Source organism: Punica granatum, chromosome 4, assembly GCF_007655135.1.
Source record: "Punica granatum isolate Tunisia-2019 chromosome 4, ASM765513v2, whole genome shotgun sequence".
In the NCBI taxonomy this organism is placed as follows: Eukaryota; Viridiplantae; Streptophyta; class Magnoliopsida; order Myrtales; family Lythraceae; genus Punica; species Punica granatum.
The window spans coordinates 12,974,481-12,995,830 of record NC_045130.1 but is presented as its reverse complement, the minus strand read 5'-3'; the positions used below and the strand labels follow the sequence as shown (position 1 = coordinate 12,995,830).

The following is a 21,350-nucleotide window of genomic DNA, read 5'->3' as shown; positions in this document are numbered from 1 at the left end:
AGACAGCAGCAGCAAGAAATATCGTATTGCATTCCTAGGAACATCCTCCTGGAGGTCTCCAGAATGAGACAATAGACAAAACGGATGGCCCTCACAAGAGAATGGCATTGACGATCCCAGAAAATCACCTTTTTGTGACCATCAATCCCATGAACATAGTTTAGAGCTTAGCATTGAAACAAAGGAAGCAAGCAAAACACTCCATAGGGCTTCAAAATAGTAGAGTATACCAAAAAGATGTTTGATTATCGAAGTATCATGTCAAGTATCAATCAAATCCCCAAAATTGCAAAGGAGAAGAACCTCTGAAAGTAAAAGCCAGACTACCCAATACACCTGAGGATCGACATCCTACTGTTTCTTCCTATTCCTCTCCTAGAAAATTCCGCACAACCGAGGTGATAAGGTTCATATTTCATAGTGAAATATTAAAGATGACATCTATATCCATAGATCGAACCATCACAATCAAAAATACTTAAAGCTAGTGAATGAAGACTAGGCAGATAACAAGGTCAATCACGTCGACGCAGGGCACCGAGACAAGGCCTCCGAGCTCAGCCAGGTAAGGCCTCTTCTATGGGCAATGGGGCTTCCTTATTACAGAAGTAGCAGGAGCTCTCTCTTCCACCAGTTCAGTGCCCCCCAATGCCCTTCTAGAGTTCGCAACTTGAAAAAAGCATACTGCAAACACATCATTCAGTCAAAGATACATATCAAGGGTGTGCATTTCAATTTTCGGATCAAAATAAAAGAAATGGACCTACTTTGGCAGCCTTAATCATCCAAGTAATAGTAGGATCCAGCTGACTTCTGCTCCCGGTCCTTGGTGGAGTCCAGCTTATTGATTCGTGGACGATAGTTCGTAGGGTCACGCCTAAATGTGATGTCCAAATGCTGTGACAAGTACATAATGAAGCTATCATAGTAAGTGTTTGAAGCCCATTTTGGAGCTTAGAGTTGGTTAAGACAACTTCAGGTTTATAGTTGTTTAGAGAAGGCCAAAAATCATCACAATCATGATTTGCCCAAAAGATAGATAACTGAAAAGGAGGGAAAGAAGAAAAAGAGAGATCCAATATGTAAAACTTATTTTCCCTTTATTTTCAATCGGCAAAATAATAAATTTGGGTCCTGGCCTAGCCACTATTAATGTTTTGCTGTTTATGTTTCTCTTTGAGGCAGGCAATAGAGGAAAGTAATCGCAAAGCTTACCGACAGGAAGAGATTCATCCCAGTCAACAATGACTGAGGACAGTTTGCAATACAATCCACAGAAGGCTTGCCCTCATAGACAATCACTCTATCTGCCAAATAGGTCGCCATGATAAAATCATGCTCCACAATAAAAGCGGTTTTCTTTGCATGAAGTATGAATCTCTTTATGACTTTCGAAGCAACAATACGCTGCTCGGAGTCAAGATATGCACTTGGCTCATCTATCAGGTATATATCCGCAGGCTGCAAAGTGTAAACCCCCAAGAGAAAGCATTAGAAGTGCAATAGCTGCTTATATTAGCAGCTAACAAACTCCTAAACAGTTGAGACCTGAGAGAGCATACAGCCCTTCTGTATAATTATTTTCATAAATGGAACATCCCTTGGAAAAAGCGGCAACCACAAATTTATGGTTCTATGGCTGCCGAGCTCTTCTGTTATATGGAAAGCCATTGATTTCATGTTTCAAATCCGTGAAAGAAGAAGAAAATCGCAAAGCATAGTAAGTGGTTCAAATAAGGTGATTACCTTTCCAAGGCATAGGCATAATGCGACTCTTTGCAGCTCTCCACCAGAGAGATTTACCACTTCTTGATCCATCAATTGTTCAATAAGAAGGGGCTTCATCACATCTGATATGAATTGAGGATGAGTATATGAATCCCTAATTTTCTGATGCAGAAGGTGTCTAACAGTAGATTGGAATTTCGGACTGATCTTCTGTGGCTTGTAGGAAACATTAAACTCGGGTATTTCCACATCTGTTCCTTCCACAGAATCGGGTTTCAGCAAACCAGCCTGAAGGACAAACCACAAGATTTGAAAATCCCGAAATAACTGATAACTGTATTAGCAACAATTTATATTAAGAGAAAAAAAAAATTACCAGCATTCTGATGAACGTTGTCTTTCCAGTGCCATTCTCCCCAAGCATTACAATAATCTGAGAATCAGTAAATTCTCCTTCGATCACCTTAAGCTTGAAATTTCCTTGAACTTTTGTCATGGTTGGGTATTTGTAACGTGCATATGTTTCAATGTCCTCAGCACTTTCCTGTGGAGTCTCAGCAACCTAGAAAAAGCAAACTTAAATGACAACGCCTGCCTTAACAAATAGAATTGCCTATAAAAGGGAAAGTTAGACTTCACCTTGAAAGTAAGCGACTCATCTCGGAATCGCAGATTTTCTGTAGGTACAAACCCCGCCAAGAAAATGTTTATACCCTCTCTCACAGAAAAGGGAAGGGTTACAACTCCATATGCACCAGGTTTCCCATATAAGCAGCAAATGAAGTCAGATAAGTAGTCCAGGACACTAAGGTCATGTTCCACAACTATCACATAGCTGAAAACAAGATGCCATTGGTAAGATGATAATAAATCAAGAAGAGTCAAAAGATAAAATCGGAAAAGAGACAAGTGAAGAGAAACCTGTTAGGCCCAAGCAAAGATCGTACAACTTGGGCAGCTTTCAGCCTTTGCTTCACATCAAGATAACTTGAGGGCTCATCAAACATATATATCTCAGCATTTTGTATCGCAACAACTGCAATGGCAAATCTCTGAAGTTCCCCACCTGATAGATCACCAACATTGCGGTCTATAACCTGATTCAACTCAAGGTCATCGCACAGCTCTTGTTTCGCATCTCTCTCATCTTTCTGTTCAAGAACCTGCCCAACGTTGCCTTGAACTGCTCTTGGAATGTGATCCACATACTGTGGCTTAATGATAGCCTGCAACAAATACAGAAGACCTTAATTGTAGAAAAACCAATCTTGCACAATTATAAATGAAGACAAACTAAAAGGAAAGGTTAATGCATATTGTATATCACCAAACTAAAGACATAAGATGTTTCGTTTCTCCTTGGAGCATATCAGGTCTAAGATTCATTCCTATAAGGAAAACAGAACTTAGAAACTCTGCAACTGACCTTCAAATTATCTTCAAGAATCCGAGTGAAATAATTTTGTAACTCAGACCCACGAAAGTATGTCAAAATTTCCTGCCAATCAGGAGGATTCTGCAACCAAAAAGAGCAGTTTAAAAAGTGGAAAGCATAAAGACGGATCCAACAATCAAGAAAACTATATGTCAAACATCATTACATCAAATCTGCCTAAGTTTGGCTTCAGTTTCCCAGCTAAGATTTTAAGGGCAGTGGACTTCCCAATCCCATTTGTTCCAACCAAACCAAGAACTTGTCCCGGCCTAGGCACTGGCAACCTGTTATTTGAGAACACTCTAGAGGTCAGTGAATATCTTAAGAAAAGAATTCCACTACAATTCATTTTAAGAAGTAAAACCAGAAATTTGAGAATCTTTTTTATCTGAAAAAGTTTCCACACCTATGCAGCTTAAATGTGTTTGGACCATAACGATGGGTCGTATCCTTATCCAAATCTTTCGGCAAGTTGATGATTTGAATTGCCTCGAAGGGACATTTCTGCAATATCGAACCATAATGAAGCTTAGCAAGCTCATGTAGGGGCACAAAGAACCAAGAAACAGGAAAAAGGATGGGAGTAAGAGAGGGTAAAGAAACTAACCTTGACACATATACCACATCCAATGCACAGCTCCTCAGAAATGAACGCTATTCTTGACTGAGAAGTGACCTCAATACACAATTTTCCTGGAAGAAAACAAAGATCAAGGGGTTAAAAGAAGACTCTCCCCCCAGAAAAACTTTTCCTTTCATTATCGACATAACCAGAAAATATCAGACTACATATAGTGTTCAATAATAGAGTCAAAGAGCAGACAATTTAACAAAATCCAAAGCATGGTCATCATACAAGAATTCATCAGTATTGAAGATTCTGGAGACAAACTTGAATTCCTTCAAATGGTAATTATGACGCTTCATCCCCATTTGTAAGGATGAAGCTTCATTATAGAAAACCCAATACGCCAATGCAATAGAAAAATCAGAAGCAACAAGGACAGGGGCATTTGGACGCATCAGACAATAGCCAGCGCAGTCATAATTGGCACGCATGTTTATATAATTTCAAGACAGTAACATATCACAGGGAATTTAAGGTAACCTAACATGAGTGCAATTACTAAATATCATACAATGTCCAATAGCAAAATTGCAGAACACAAAACACACGTCAATAGTCTATCAGAGAAAACAAACTAAATTCACATATCAAACACAATCCTTGGAGAGAAATACATGATCCACCGTGACCCAAAATCAAAGACAAAAAGATAAATTATATTTAAAAAGCAAAAGCAAGACTCAGCTGCAAACCAAAATCTCGTACCCGTTTTGACGACAGGACAGCTCTTCTTACACTCCTGCCGACACTTTTTCGGCTTGCACCGGTCAGAGCTCACGATAGCAATACGCGTCAACCGATCTGCCATCTCTCCGAGCCCGGGCTTACTCTTTTCCCTCTCTCGATTGGCCTGAATACCAGTAAGCCAAAAAGGAAAAATAAATAAATCAATAAATCAATACTGCAGCTACCAGTGTCCAAGAAAGATCCAGGGCAGCCTCCATCAGTGAGAATCGGGAGGTCCCTACACCCCTTAAGCTAAGGAAGAAGCCTATCAAACTAGAACAATCGATAATACGCAGCTCCGCCCCAACTGGAAATACAAACTTCTCACCTGCTTGGATTGGGACCACCGCCATCAGTGGACAATGGATTGGAAATCAATCAACCCACTCGCTAATTAGGGCCAGAAACGTTTAAAAAATTGACGAAACCCTAAGAAGAAGAGAGACGGTAGGCTCACCTGTTTCGCTGCAGCTGGGTGACGGCAGAAGACGAGAAGTAGCAACTTGCAGATCAGGGGGACGCCGAAGGCCAGAGGGGAGAGGGAAGAAACATAAGAAGAAGAAGAAGAAGAGCGAGGGATCAGCTTCACCCCAAGAAAAAGAGCAGCAAGCAGCCGAGCCGAGAGAAGCGAAGCGCTGAGGGTTCAGGGGGGAAACGTATATGGGCTGGGTTGGGCTGGGCTGAGCTGAGCTGAGCTGAGCCTATAAATGAGCCAGGCCCACTTTCCCCTCCTCAAATTATATTTTTCTCAGAAGATGAACAATTAAAAAATTAAAGGAAAATGCAGTACAAGAAATAACAAAAAGAAAAACAAATTTATCAGTAGAAATTCGAGGGGGAGGGGGGAGGGAAGAGACTATGGCAGTTGGCTATATCTCTGTCGTCGGACCGCAATTGAGTAATCCCGTCCATACACGTGTAATCCTTAATTATGAGCAGTATAAGAAAGTGTTATTTTTGAAATTTGAACCTTAATTATGAGTAGCATAAGAAATAGCAAAAAAGAAAGACAAATCAATCAGTATATGTTTAACTACATACAGAAAGATTTGGACGATAACTAAGCACAATGTATCTTAAGCGAAGCAAATTTTTGCAGTAAGAGTTGTTCCGCTCGCAAATTTCTGTCTTTGTTCACGTGCAATCCTCGAGCAAACTACGAACCACGATTCTCCACAAAGGGCTGAAAAGGAAAGAGCTGTTTGCTTTCTACATTCCCGCTTTAAGTGCGAACGTGATTATGGAAGTCCGTGTTGAGTGTAGATGAATGGATCACGAGTACAAAACCCGTATTTATAGGAAATCAAAGATGGTAAATATTACCTACCTGACAGATATTTGCAATATCCGAGTTGCCGAATTGGGTTTCATGCTGAAAAACACAGATTATACACATGATTAAATTATTACTTGATGGGCAAGGTAAGGCTAAAGACTGAGTTAGGCCGACCATCATCGCGGCTTCGCTCATCCTTGGAAGGCCTTATGCCTTGGGTGCTACGTTATTTGCTTTTATATAATCTATGGAGATACCTAAAAGTATTTGTGCATCGTTTCTTTTTCTTCCCATATTGACTCATTAATATATACGTTTAGTGTGTGTATATATATATATATATATATCTTTATATATTTATATTTCAGTAACACTATATGTATTCTCAATTTATTAGTCAAAATTAATCTAATTAAGGTTTCGATTTAACATTGACCACAAAATAATTTGGCAGTAACTCTGAGGGGTTTAGTGACTCTAGTGGTTAAGGGGGAGCTCATGTATCTATCCAAACCCGAGTTTGCCCACCTTAGAGCCACCGAAGCACCTTTAGGATTTCGTTATCAATTTGAGTGTTAAAGGTGGGCCCAAGATGGTAAGTCACACCGAACGGGTCAGGTCAATTTTCCGATCCCTAACATAGCCCCTTCACTTCCATGAACTCGAGAGGTCACAAGAAGTGGATCAATTCATAACTACTATAATTGCATCATAAGCGATGTCTTAGCATGAAGATAGACTTTGTATCGCTCGTTCAGTCTTGTTTCCTCGAAGGAAAGCCTCGCTCTTGGTTATCAAGTGTTTTCGCTTCCACAAAGTACGGCTCCGCTCTTGGTTATCGAGTGTTGTTGCTTCCATGAAGGAAAATCCCACTCTTGGTTATCGAGCATTGTTGCTTCCACAAAAGAAGGCTCTGCTCTTGGTTATTGAGCATTTTCGCTTCCACGAGGGAAGGCTCCACACTTGGTTGTCGAGTGTTTTGGGTCCCTTGGTTGCCGAGACGTGATCCTTACTTGTTGGACTCTTTTTATCTTAGCCTTTGGTTATCAAGCGTCGCCTCATGCTTGGTTATTGGATGTTATCCATCCCTTGATTATCGAGATATAATCCTTGATTATCAAACTCGATGGAGACCCTCGATTATTGGGTTTAGCCCTTGGTTATCGGGCATAATGGAGGCCCTTGGTTATCGGGCCTAACGGAGACCCTTGGTTATTGAGTTTGACCCTTCGTTATTGGGCGCGATCGTTGTCAGAAGCATAGCCTCCTAGCGAAGAGAGATTTTCAGATGCGTCGCTTTTCTATCCATAAAGAGTCAGCCAGCTGTTGGGAATTGGTGTATGCCCTAGAGGCAATCTATAATCAGTTCTGTAATATGATATCTATTTCATTATATTACGAGGCATATCTGTTATTGTGTAGATTGCGCTAAATATGATTTTACACAATAATGTCCTTGGAATAGTAGGTTCAATAGGCATCAAGTGTGACTTGATTGTGAGATCCTATAATTAATGAACATTATTCCTAAATGTCCATAGTCAAAGTATTATCGTTAATTAGGACAACGATAATACGGTTAGACTAGTGTGAGTGTTGATTGATGACCAAGTCTCATAGGTCATGGATATGGAGATATCAAATCACACCACATGTATACATTAAGAGTAATGTGTATTGGACTGACCCACCATGAGATTGCTACATGGGTTGTTACGTGACTGTCATTAGCATATCTCAATGTGACTATAGTGTAATGGTCCTTTGACTTGAGGTCACCATAGATTCCTACATGTAATGTCATATACTTTGATACTGTCAAACGCCACTGTAACAGGATGGTTATAAAGACAGTTATTGGGTATATCACAGAGCATGGAGAGGAATGTGAGTAACCAAGATAGGATTTGTCCCTCCTACGAAACGGGAGCGATATCTCACGGCCACTTGGTGGTTAAGTATAAAAGTGTATGCATACCCAAATGAGTCGATATAGCGATATCGAGCTCATTTGTTCTGATAGACTTACCCGGTAAACCAAGAAAAAGAGATATTGAGCCATACAAGGATGTCATCGACCATGCCTTGGGCTCAATAGAGATATAGAGGACAAAGGGATTATATTACACGGTAACGTAGGTCACGAGGTTCGTCGAGAAATTGACTTTCCGATTACTTGAGTAACAGTGATGCATTGCTAGATGCCGCTCACTGTTTGTAATATTAAAATAGAGATTTCGATATTACTGTCAACGTAATTGGGAACCTACAGGGTCACACACTACGACTAAATTGACGAGATATTTTGAAATAATAAAAACGTCTAATTGAGATTAGATGATTTATGGTGTGACCGATTAATCGGATATTTAATGAGATTAAATTTGTCGATTAATTAGACTCGATTTATTAGATTAAATGGACCAAATTGATGCACAATTAATATGGTAACACATGGCTTTTGTTTGGATGGACATGTGTATAGACACATGTCACTTGGGGACACTAATTTCCCTTCATCCCACATCGGTCATGGGAAAAGAAATTGTCTCCCCATTTGCTTATAAAAGCAGCAGAAGAGATGGATTCAAAAAAGCGTGTGTGTATGCTTTATATGTATAATGTGTATGCATATATATATATACGTGCAGACATATTTATATACATATATGATATGTGTGCATATAAGTTTATATTAATATAATTTGGGTTGAATTGTTCAAACTCAAATTGGTCCATTAGTCTAAAAATTTCGGGTGTTGCATCGGTATTTCTTTCGAGTGTTGGTCGCTAGCACCGCCGATCTCGAAGACTCGTCGACAAAATCGGTGTGAATACCGGTAGAGGCGTCACGCGTGGGACGCTCGGTCGACTATATTAAATATTCCAGGTACGCTTTTATTTACTCTTATTCTTCTAGTAGGTCTTGGAATTAGTTTCACGGGTAGGAAATTTTGAATTTCTGTCCCTTTTTCGCTTCCGTTGCGCCCCGTGGAACTAGCAATTGGTATCAGAGACTAGCTAGTTAGAATCTGAGTAGATAATAGCATAAAATATGATTTTATGCTTGGTACTGGTATGATTATGTTTGATATTTGCGGTGCATGACTGTTAGACATGGACTATGTCCTAGTTGTGTTAGTATAATAGTTATACGTGTGGACTATTATGTAATAGTTACATAATAATGTATAGTGAGATCGATTAAATGTTAATCAAATCCCTCAAAATATTAAGTCCATATCCTTCCACCGTGTAACGCTCGTCAAGACCAAGATCGATGAGTGTGTAGACCTTGCCTTCGCAGGATGCCCTTATCTATCCTAGTAAGACGTTGTGTTTACCAGTGGGTCGGACTTAACTGAACAAGCCTAATAGGATTAGGAGTTCAGAGGCATGTAGTTGGGCATCGATCTATAAGATAGATTTGAATAAGGAGTTATTCACTCAACTAATCAAGAGTTGCATGTGATGCAATTGGGAAAGTGAGTTCCCTACCTAAATAGCCAGTTCTGGGTGAATCAGCCCTCGCTGACTCAGAGCTTGGTGAGATATGGATCTTGAGCTACTATGAGAATGATATTCTCTGAATCAATGTTGAGGGTCATTGATTTGATATAAATAGTGGGAGCAATATTTATAAAGTCCTCATTAAATATTGTTGTGTCATAATACTTATTTTGTATATTTCTATGGTAGTTACCATGGCAGGGAGCACTTCTAGTACTTTCTGTTTGCGATCCGTCCTTGATAAGGACAAACTGTCAGGGAATAATTTCCTTGGTTGGTATCGAAACTTGAGAATTGTTCTCACCCAAGAAAAGAAGCTATATGTCTTAGAGCAACCTCTTCTTGCGCCACCGCCTGACGATGCCCCCCAAGCTAAGAAAGATGCTTATAGTAAGCATCATGATGATGCCGTAAACGTCGGATGTCTCATGTTAGTCACCATGGACTCGGAGCTTCAGAAGCAACACGAGAACATGAAGGCGTACGATATGATCGTGCATCTCAGGCAGCTCTATCAAGAGCAGGCCCGACATGAGAGATTTGAGATCTCTAAAGCACTTTTTCAGGCAAGGTTGATTGAGGGTAGCCCGGTGGGTCTTCATGTACTCAAGATGATTGGGTACGTTGAGACTCTGGGAAGACTGGGATTTCCTCTTGGTCAAGAGTTGGCCACAGATTTAGTCCTACAGTCGCTGCCCAGCAGTTATAGTCAGTTCATTATGAGCTATAATATGAATGACTACAATAAACCATTGCCTGAACTGCTTAGCATGTTGAGAACAGCTGAGCATGATATCAGCAAGGGGACGTCCGTTCTAATGGTCCAAGGGACCAAAAGAAAGGGCAAGAGCAAGAGTAAAGGCAAGAAGGCTAAAGGTGCATCCAATTTTGACTTGGGTGCGTTGAAGCCTAAAGCCAAGGTGGCGAAGAATGATTACTGCTTCCATTGTGGAAACACTGGACATTGGAAGCGGAATTGTAAGATATACCTGGAAGAGTTGAAGAAGAAGAAGGGAAGTGAGACTTCCACTTCAGGTATCCATGTTATAGAGATTAATGTATCTACTACTTCTACATCTTGGGTATTAGATACCGGATGTGGTGCTCATATTTGTGGAAATATGCAGGACCTAAAGGACAGTAGATCGTTGACAAAGGGCGAGGTGGACCTACGAGTTGGAAATGGAGCAAGAGTTGCTACATTAACTGTAGGGACTTATCACCTAGTTTTACCTACTGGGCTTGTATTAGATCTTAACGACTGTTATTATGTACCTGCTATTAGTAGAAACATAATATCTGTTTCTTGTTTGGACAAGAAGGGATTTTGTTTCACTATAAAGAACAAGTGTTGTTCTATGTACATGAATGATGTATATTATGGCAGTGCACATTTAAGTAATGGTTTGTATGTTCTTGATCTAGATACGCCTATTTATAATGTGGAAACCAAACGGCTCAAATCTAATGATTCGAACCCGACTTACCTCTGGCATTGTCGTTTAGGCCATATTAGCGAGAATCGCATCTCTAGACTCCATAAGGATGGATTACTGGACTCGTTTGATTTAGAATCGATCGAGGCATGCGAACCTTGCTTAATGGGGAAAATGACTAAGGCCCCTTTTACTGGAAAAGGTGAGCGAGCTAGTGATCATCTGGCTCTCATACATACTGATGTATGTGGACCAGTGAACAAGCTTGCTAGAGGTGGGTATCTCTACTTCATTACATTTACTGATGATTTCAGTAGATTTGGATATGTGTATTTGATGAAACACAAATCTGAATCCTTTGAAAAATTCAAAGAATTTAAGAATGAAGTGGAGAATCAGTTGGGTAAGAGCATTAAAGTTCTTCGATCAGATCGAGGAGGTGAATATTTGAGCTATGAGTTCGCTGACTATCTTAAACAGTGTGGGATTTTATCTCAACTGACTCCACCTGGAACACCACAATGGAATGGTGTAGCTGAGAGGAGGAATCGAACTTTATTAGATATGGTTCGATCTTTGATGAGTCATGCAAACTTACCTGACTCCTTCTGGGGATATGCTCTACAGACAGCTGCTCTCATATTAAACAATGCTCCGTCGAAATCAGTTGAAAGGACACCATATGAGATGTGGTATGGGAAGCGTCCCAAGATGTCTTTTCTAAAGATATGGGGTTGCGAAGCTTATGTGAAGAGATTATCTTCGGATAAACTTGGCCCTAAATCGGACAAATGTTACTTTGTGGGGTATCCTAAGGAAACTCGAGGATACTATTTCTATAATCCCATCGAGGGCAAAGTGTTTGTCGCTCGAACTGCGGTATTCCTTGAGAAAGAGTTTCTCTCCAAAGGAACTAGTGGGAGGAAATTAGAACTTGGGGAAGTTCTACCACAAAATGACATTGACCAATCGACGGGCGATGTTACAGAACAAGTACCACGAGTTGTTGTGGCACAATCTTCTGCACAAGTGACACAGGAGCCTCGTAGGTCTGGTAGGATACGTCATGAGCCCGAGAGATATGGATTTCTCGTGACTCAAGATAATGACGTATTGCTCATAGATAATGATGAGCCTACAACCTATGCGGAAGCCGTAATAGGCTCTGACTCTGAGAAATGGCTGGTGGCCATGAGATCTGAGATGGAGTCCATGTACACTAACCAAGTATGGACTTTGGTAGATCCACCTGAAGGGGCAAAACCCATTGGGTGTAAGTGGGTCTTCAAGAAGAAGATTAACATGGACGGTAATGTGATTACCTTTAAGGGCCGACTTGTGGCAAAAGGTTTCAGACAAGTTCATGGTGTTGACTATGACGAAACCTTTTCCCCGGTAGCTATGCTTAAATCCATCAGGATCTTGCTTGCAATTGCAGCTTATTATGATTATGAGATCTGGCAAATGGATGTCAAAACTGCTTTCCTGAACGGGAAGCTCCTCGAGGATGTGTTTATGACACAACCTGAGGGTTTTGTCGATTCACATTGTGCCGGAAAGGTTTGTAAGCTACAACGGTCTATTTATGGACTGAAGCAAGCTTCTAGGAGCTGGAATCTTCGTTTTGATGATGCAATCAAAGAGTTTGGTTTCATCAAGAATGAAGATGAACCCTGTGTTTACAAGAAGGTTAGTGGGAGTGTAGTAATCTTCCTGGTGTTGTATGTAGACGACATACTTCTGATTGGAAATGACATTCCTTCCCTACAGTCTGTGAAGACTTGGTTGGGAAGGTGTTTCTCTATGAAGGACTTAGGCGAAGCTACCTACGTGCTAGGTATCAGGATCTATAGAGATAGATCCAGGAGACTGCTTGGCTTAAGTCAGAGTGCATACATAGATAAAGTGCTTCGGCGATTTAGCATGCAGGATTCTAAGAAAGGGTCGCTGCCTATGTTACATGGCATAAGCCTTTCGAAGGCTCAGTGTCCTTCTACTCGAGAGGAGAGGGACCGCATGAATAGGATTCCATATGCGTCAGCTATTGGATCCATCATGTATGCTATGTTATGCACTCGATCAGATGTCTCGTATGCTTTGAGTATGACGAGTCGATACCAATCAGATCCAGGTGAAAGACACTGGATTGCAGTAAAGAACATCCTTAAGTACTTACGAAGGACTAAGGAGATGTTTTTGGTATATGGAGGCGAAGAAGAGCTCGTTGTAAGAGGTTACACCGATGCTAGTTTCCAGACCGATAAGGACGACAGTAGATCGCAGTCAGGGTATGTGTTCTGCCTGAATGGAGGTGCTGTGAGTTGGAAGAGTTCCAAACAGGAGACAGTAGCCGATTCTACCACAGAGGCCGAGTATATTGCTGCCTCTAACGCTGCAAAAGAGGCCGTTTGGATCAAGAAGTTCGTGACAGAACTTGCTGTGGTTCCTAGCATCGTAGACCCAGTGGATCTCTATTGTGACAACAATGGAGCCATTGCGCAAGCTAAGGAACCCAGGTCTCACCAGCGATCCAAACATATACTCAGACGCTTCCATCTCATTCGCGAGATCATCGACAGAGGAGATGTGAAGATATGCAGAATACCAACAGATGAGAATCTCGCAGATCCACTTACGAAACCTCTTGTGCAGCGCAAGCACGAGGCTCACACTAGATCTATTGGCATTAGACAGATGCCAGATTGGCTCTAGTGCAAGTGGGAGATTGTTGGGAATTGGTGTATGCCCTAGAGGCAATCTATAATCAGTTCTGTAATATGATATCTATTTCATTATATTACGAGGCATATCTGTTATTGTGTAGATTGCGCTAAATATGATTTTACACAATAATGTCCTTGGAATAGTAGGTTCAATAGGCATCAAGTGTGACTTGCTTGTGAGATCCTATAATTAATGAACATTATTCCTAAATGTCCATAGTCAAAGTATTATCGTTAATTAGGACAACGATAATACGGTTAGACTAGTGTGAGTGTTGATTGATGACCAAGTCTCATAGGTCATGGATATGGAGATATCAAATCACACCACATGTATACATTAAGAGTAATGTGTATTGGACTGACCCACCATGAGATTGCTACATGGGTTGTTACGTGACTGTCATTAGCATATCTCAAAGTGACTATAGTGTAATGGTCCTTTGACTTGAGGTCACCATAGATTCCTACATGTAATGTCATATACTTTGATACTGTCAAACGCCACTGTAACAGGATGGTTATAAAGACAGTTATTGGGTATATCACAGAGCATGGAGAGGAATGTGAGTAACCAAGATAGGATTTGTCCCTCCTACGAAACGGGAGCGATATCTCACGGCCACTTGGTGGTTAAGTCTAAAAGTGTATGAATACCCAAATGAGTCGATATAGCGATATCGAGCTCATTTGTTCTGATAGACTTACCCGGTAAACCAAGAAAAAGAGATATTGAGCCATACAAGGATGTCATCGACCATGCCTTGGGCTCAATAGAGATATAGAGGACAAATGGATTATATTACACGGTAGCGTAGGTCACGAGGTTCGTCGAGAAATTGACTTTCCGATTACTTGAGTAACAGTGATGCATTGCTAGATGCCGCTCACTGTTTGTAATATTAAAATAGAGATTTCGATATTACTGTCAACGTAATTGGGAACCTACAGGGTCACACACTACGACTAAATTGACGAGATATTTTGAAATAATAAAAACGTCTAATTGAGATTAGATGATTTATGGTGTGACCGATTAATCGGATATTTAATGAGATTAAATTTGTCGATTAATTAGACTCGATTTATTAGATTAAATGGACCAAATTGATGCACAATTAATATGGTAACACATGGCTTTTGTTTGGATGGACATGTGTATAGACACATGTCACTTGGGGACACTAATTTCCCTTCATCCCACATCGGTCATGGGAAAAGAAATTGTCTCCCCATTTGCTTATAAAAGCAGCAGAAGAGATGGATTCAAAAAAGCGTGTGTGTATGCTTTATATGTATAATGTGTATGCATATATATATATACGTGCAGACATATTTATATACATATATGATATGTGTATGCATATAAGTTTATATTAATATAATTTGGGTTGAATTGTTCAAACTCAAATTGGTCCATTAGTCTAAAAATTTCGGGTGTTGCATCGGTGTTTCTTTCGAGTGTTGGTCGCTAGCACCGCCGATCTCGAAGACTCGTCGACAAAATCGGTGTGAATACCGGTAGAGGCGTCACGCGTGGGACGCTCGGTCGACTATATTAAATATTCCAGGTACGCTTTTATTTACTCTTATTCTTCTAGTAGGTCTTGGAATTAGTTTCACGGGTAGGAAATTTTGAATTTCTGTCCCTTTTTCGCTTCCGTTGCGCCCCGTGGAACTAGCACCAGCCACCATGAAAATTTCATAATTCAAATAGATGCATCGCTTTGCAAAAGATTATCCTTCTTACAGGGTTATCAATGACATGATAGCAAGCAATGCATAACTTAAACGCTTATATGAGCATTGTTTAAAGACGCGTGATTCCCAAGCAACATGGGGACTGTCAAGCTACGCAGCAGCTGAAGCATGACACATCAAGGTGGTTATACCAGTCGAGAGATGTGGCAATCTTCACATGCGTCGCCGAAACCATCACACTCTATCATGAAAGCCATCATTCATGTTGGCCCTATTGAGTATGCTATGGCACGCCTCATGAATGAGATGCCAACCCCCGTGCCTATTGTCGTAGCCCCCCTTGCCCATTGTCGTGAAACAGGCATTGTGGTTGTCATACGACGAGGGCAATATCACTCTCTTCGAGTCTGACTTTGTTCCATACTCTCCCAACCCCTAATCCCAAGACATCAACAATATATTTCGTGATGAATACTGAAAATTTAAACTCAATTGATAACTGAGTGCAAGGAATCAAGTAACGAACATTCATATATTGAATTGAAAAAACAATATATTTAATATTTGATCAAGCAGAAGCGTTCTTTTTTATTCTTTTATTTTAGCCGAGATTGAACTTGTGAAGAAAAGTTAGGAAACTATAGTGCAACGAAAATGTCGAGGGAATTGATCAAGACTTATAGCAAGATTATTCAAGTAAATATCAAAATAAATTTCAAAGATCAAAATTTTCTTTTTGATAAAATCATGAGAATAAAAGTCGAAAAGCGGGCACTTAGCTTGCGATATTCTTAGAGCAAAGGCATCACATATCTTTCGCGATGAAAGTCGTGGTCGTCATGAGGTAGCCCTACTGCGCAGTATGGCGCGTCGGTCCATGAACCTCTCAGGTGCTTAAATAAGAAAGTGCTCGGAGAGAGTAAAGAATGAAACTTAGGGTTTTAGGCATACCTTGAGGGTATTTATAGAAATTGTAGCAAATCTCTTATAGAATTTCATAATCTATATCAAATATTTAATTGTATACAACAAGCAGATATACTTGCTTAATATAGGGTTAAAGATAATATAATATCTTATAAGCATATTGATAAAACATCGTACAATATCTAAGAGATATATCGAGGATATCAATAGAGACAAAAGAGATAATTGTGGAGATATACTCATAGTAGGATTTCATTACCAATGGGGGTATCAAGGTGGGCCCAAGATGGTAAGTCGAACCAGATAGGTCAGGCCAATTTTCGAGCTCTGACAAAATTGTTCATTATATTTATCTATACTCATTTAACTATTAAATTCATCTTTTTACTGAATTATAGTTTTCTCTTTATTTTTTCGATAGAATCTTTACATTTTTTTGTTATATATATATATATACTAAACAAGATATAATTTTCTAATAAAAATAAAAAAAATTAAGATCATTTCATTTAGTCTTGGGAGTGCAAGAGTCTCTTCAAAGTTATTTGAAAAATTGTTTCACTTACATTGTTTGAGTGAAAGGATATTAACTAAAAGGTACAATAATTTCAAGAATTAGTTTAGTTTTGTTAACTATATAAATGGACAAATTTGAGATATCGTTATTTAAGTAAGGGCAAAATAGAAAGAAAAATTTGAGAAATATTCAATACTTTTGTATATAAAATAGACAGATACAAATATTGATATAGATGACATATTGATAAGTAAGTCCAAAATATTAGTTACGTTACTTACAATCCTTTATATTTTGAAATTTAACCAAAAAAAGATTATCATTTTACTCCTTATATACTCTTTTTTTTTCTTTTTCAACAAAAAAAGTTATCATTTGTTTTCACAAACAAATTTTAACTTTAATTTTAACTCTACTCCACTTTAATTTCACTTATCTTCAATTTAACAACACAATTATTATTTTATATCAACTATTTATTACTTTTCCCACAATTTAACAACACAATCATTATTTTCTCTCAACTATTCATTACTTTTTTCAAAATTCAACAACACAATTATTACTATCCAATTAAAATCAAAACTCAACTCTACTTAACTCTAAAACTAAACACAACATAATTTCATGCATGTTTTTTCTTTTTTCAAATGGTAAATCGATCATTTCATTAATGTTCTATCTTGGAAGTGTTTATCGTTCATTAACAATTTATTACTTTTTACACAATTTATTAACAAAATTATTATTTTCTCTTATCTAATCATTACTTTATCTCAACTATTCATTACTTTTTTCAAAATTCAACAATACAATCATTACAACTCAATTAAAATCAAAACTCAACTCTACTTAACTCTAAAATTAAACACAGCAAATTTCAAGCATGTTTTTTCTTTTTTCAAATGGTAAATCAATTATTTCATGAATGTTCTATCTTAGAAGTCTTTATCGTTCATTAACACCGGGCACCAAATAGGCAAATGCAATATCTTTCCCTTTCTAAGGAAATTTCCGTAGCATATGTCACTCTCTACTTTTCTTGATTTAGACTCATCTCTTTTTTTCTTCTTTTTTTTGTTTTCCTTTTTCCTTGCCAAAAGCTCCCTTAAATACTTATTCTGAAGATTCTGTCAACAGTAAATTAGTCATTTTCCCATCTCATACTGTTAATTCTTTTGTGAGGTCACCGCTTATTGAAGAGACCAACTCTGCCCGAACATCGATTTGGCCCTACTGCATTGCCAATCTATATTAATTTACTTTTTTTTGGGTGACATAATTTACTCACATTTGTTTGTACTTAATGACTTCATTTTAATCGTCAATTTATATTTTAGAAATTAGAAATGGCAACTGATTATGAAATTCCCAGAGCAGAGATCCCTGGCCAAAATAATAATCTTTGCAATGAAGGTAGGCACACGCCATAAATTAAATCTATAGTAACTTCTATATGAATGCATAATCCGTATAATTTATTTACAAAATAAAAGCCGTATACTTTGTCGACATAAATTTTCAGTGTATGCAACTACACTTCTATGGTCTCAAGCAGGATTTTGTTTTAATCTAAACCCCGCCACGATCTAATTGCCAATCATTAATTTGACCTTACAACCGTAGATTTTTGGTCAGGTTTCTGAGTCATGTGGCCTAGAGCTTATTGAGGTCGCTTTCCCGGATGAAGAGCCCGTGGAACCCGTAGGGCACCCGCTGGGGCAGCTTCACCGATGCCACGACTTCGAGCTCAGGTGACTTCGCGTCCATGACTAGGAACCTCGACTCCCCTGTGTTCTCATCATGAATGTAAGAAACCACATACCCGTCGTCCTCCTCAGCCTCCGGATTGTCCGGTTCCCTGGCTACAAAGAAAGGCTCGCCCCCGAAGCACCCAGGGTCAAACATACGACTCGCCACGATGCACTCCTTACGGTCGGCGTTTGTCACATCAAGCTTCACCACACCCGACACCTTAGGCATCGGGTCCCCCACGGCAGCATAAACAAACCTGTTCCTCCTTGCTGTGTACCTTGGGTTAATTACGCCAAAGTCGAGGTTCCTGGCTGAGAGGGGCTGCCGGGACACGAACCCGGTTTTTAAATTGATCGTGACCTTCTCAACCAGTGCATGAATGAGTTCCATCCTCTCCAAGGTGTGCTCCACTGACATGATGTTCGGGGCGATCATGACCACCGTGTCCTCCTCCTCAACATCCCAGGCATTGATCGCATGTATGTTGTTAAATCCCGGCACCTCAAACCACTTCATCTGCGACTCATCACTAGTGTACCTTGGGAGGACCCCTATCCTTGGCACCTTACCGGGGTCCGCCCCGACAGGAGACCCACCTCCAAAGATCATTTCTATAGGGTTCATACCTATCTGAATTTCCATGAAGATAGCGTACTTCTTTGTGATCGCGAAGTCATGGAGAAACGATGGGTGGGTCATGGAAAAGATTGGCACATCGGCTTGCTTCACTCCATCAGGATCAAAGCGAAAATAAGTCAGAAATGGGGGAATCGGTCCATACCTAAAGGCAAAGGCCTCGCCGGTCTCCAAGTCGATCTTCGGATGAGCTGTCATGCTCATGAACAACTTCCCATCGAAGTCATGGCGACCCAGAGTCTCGATGTCTCCGCTTTGTGTCACTTTCATGGAATAGGGAAGATCCGACTCCCCAAGGGCGTAAAGGCGGTTCCCAAAGAAGGCGAGGCTAGTGTTAGCAAGGCCGATGCCATTAGCAGGGTTAAACTGGCCTGCAAGCATCCGTGCTGCAGAGAGGGCCCCGCGGGCTGCTGAGGCCGTGAGCCCATTGAAGCCTGAGAAGACGTTCGGCAAAAGTGCCGACCCGGCCTCTCTCTCGGTTAAGTACTTGTAGGTCCTCACATAACGGCTACACAGGTTGGCCTGGCCCCTGGAGATCCTGATCGAGTGGAGCATCCCATCCCCATCGAAAAGGTGATATGGCCCTCGAGGAAGGAACTGCGGGTTCGGCCCATTTCTGATATATGCCCCATCGAGGCACGATGGGATGGGACCAAACTCAACTTCACATTCGGTCGGAGGAAGCTCATCCACGGGGGCGAAGTTGTCTGACAGCACATGCCTCGGGTCTACAGATGGCTTCACTGGAGGATCTACAAAGTTGTTAATGATGTCATCCAGTGCATTAAAGATAGCCACTGAAAGCGGCGGCTCGTGCCTGGTCCGAGACCTTGTGAGCAGCGGTTTAGCGCCAGCTGGAGAGTCAGGCTTCCGGGGAAACGAGGCCGGAGGAGGCGGCGGTGTGGACGAGGGGCTCGGCGTAGTAGTTTTGGGCTTCTCTTCAATCCTAACAGAGGAAATGGAGGGAAGATGGGTCAGGGGAGGTGGCTTGATCAGTGTCCTAGAAGAGTAAAAGAGCAAATTCTGGTTTGAGAGGAAAGAAGAAGAGAAGGCATCCATGATTTCCTTCCACGACCTTAAAACTAACGAAGGTTGAGAGGAAATGGGCGGAGAAATTAAGGGACGGATATGTCTATTTATGAAGCAGAAGGTGCACTAGATGTCGAAACAGGTTCCCAATATTCAAAGACATCTGCTTCAAGCTAAATTATGATTCATTATTTTCTTTTCCCCCTTTTCTGGCTGTGCTGAAAAGCATAGAACAGGATGGGATTCGCATGAAAATTGTCGGTCCCCGACGGTCGAGATTTACCAATGTTTATGGGGAGTATCTTCCGAATAAATGGAGGACAACCAGTTCACTTTTATGAGCTCGGTGCCAGTGATATATTTAACAAGAAAAAATCGCTTGTGAGTTTGTGCTGTTGATAAGTCGATCGAAGATGGTCGTCTCTCACGCAAGGACCACTGAACTTCCCGACCACCACATCATTGGAGGGGAAATATCTAATAAGGTTTCGTTTTTTTCTTCCACACATGACCGAATTAAATGCCACAATCTACAGCGACAGCACCAGGAAAAGGAAGAAAGAAAAGGGAATAAAGGATGAAGGATTAAAAAGAACAAAAACCCAAAAAAAAAAAAAAAGTGTACTATTTCCATCCATCGCTGATATAGTGTACTATTTCCCTTTTCTCGAGGCACTGGCAAGTGGCAAGCTTTAGAATGGCCAAGGAATTGTCCTTGCTTTATCATGTGTTATTTGCGGGTCAGCTTGTAGTAGAAGAGATGATTCATTCAGTTTGTTTAATTTGATCTGGATCGAAAAGAATTTCGCAATTGTAGGTTTTGCTCTCTGATATATATATATATATAAACCTGTGACGGTGATAATGACAACATACGTAAAGTCTTTCCTTCTGTGTTTTTACCTTTGTTACCACCGTTCATGCTGATCAACTGTTAGGACCCGAGGTTCTTTACCTTTTAAGCAACTTCAGCCAGTTGTGTATAGCATGGTAAAATTCCCGGGATAAAGCCCCGAGAGATGATCTCAAGAACTTTTTGGCAGTGTCAATATTGATATGCGCGATCCCCGTTTAACTTCACTACATGTGGTTTGTATTATTTTCTGAAAGAATGTGATAGACGCATCTCCCATGAAGTGTGGGGGCGATACGACAAAGGCTTGGCATGATGGGTAAAGGAAAGTGAATAGAGAGATGACCATGAAAAATTTATCAACAGACAAGTGTAAAGGGGAACCCGACCCAATATAGAATGACATAAAAAACGGTAACAATTTGATATATATAGCGGTGCCTCATGAATCACATGGTCGATGATGACTT

At 40.3% G+C, this 21,350-nt stretch overlaps 2 protein-coding genes across 2 annotated transcripts; both read right to left on the bottom strand.

Annotated features, from left to right (window-relative positions):
- Positions 1 to 206: 206 nt before the first annotated feature.
- On the bottom strand, positions 207 to 5,135 carry LOC116204100 (ABC transporter E family member 2). The gene is made up of 13 exons (XM_031536185.1): positions 4,975 to 5,135; positions 4,497 to 4,641; positions 3,771 to 3,856; positions 3,570 to 3,667; positions 3,330 to 3,447; positions 3,155 to 3,244; positions 2,650 to 2,954; positions 2,368 to 2,563; positions 2,105 to 2,290; positions 1,747 to 2,016; positions 1,216 to 1,461; positions 768 to 897; positions 207 to 684 (listed from the first exon to the last, which is right to left on the bottom strand). Exons 2-12 carry the CDS (start codon positions 4,597 to 4,599, stop codon positions 778 to 780), a joined length of 1,818 nt encoding a protein of 605 aa, XP_031392045.1. The 5' UTR covers positions 4,600 to 4,641; positions 4,975 to 5,135; the 3' UTR covers positions 207 to 684; positions 768 to 777.
- Positions 5,136 to 17,996: 12,861 nt separating this feature from the next.
- LOC116204963 (probable carotenoid cleavage dioxygenase 4, chloroplastic) lies at positions 17,997 to 20,296 on the bottom strand. Its single transcript, XM_031537355.1, has one exon. The coding sequence runs from the start codon at positions 20,055 to 20,057 to the stop codon at positions 18,264 to 18,266; it is 1,794 nt and encodes a 597-aa protein (XP_031393215.1). The 5' UTR covers positions 20,058 to 20,296; the 3' UTR covers positions 17,997 to 18,263.
- Between the last annotated feature and the right edge of the window lie 1,054 nt (positions 20,297 to 21,350).

Coding starts and splice junctions, on each gene's coding strand:
- LOC116204100 (XM_031536185.1), bottom strand. CDS start 4,599: ATGGCAGATCGGTTGACGCGTATTGCTATCGTGAGCTCTGACCGGTGC. Junction 3,668..3,770: donor GATGTGGTATATGTGTCAAG/GTTAGTTTCTTT, acceptor TCGATATTGCAG/AAATGTCCCTTCGAGGCAAT. Junction 2,017..2,104: donor CAACGTTCATCAGAATGCTG/GTAATTTTTTTT, acceptor TTTGTCCTTCAG/GCTGGTTTGCTGAAACCCGA.
- LOC116204963 (XM_031537355.1), bottom strand. CDS start 20,057: ATGGATGCCTTCTCTTCTTCTTTCCTCTCAAACCAGAATTTGCTCTTT.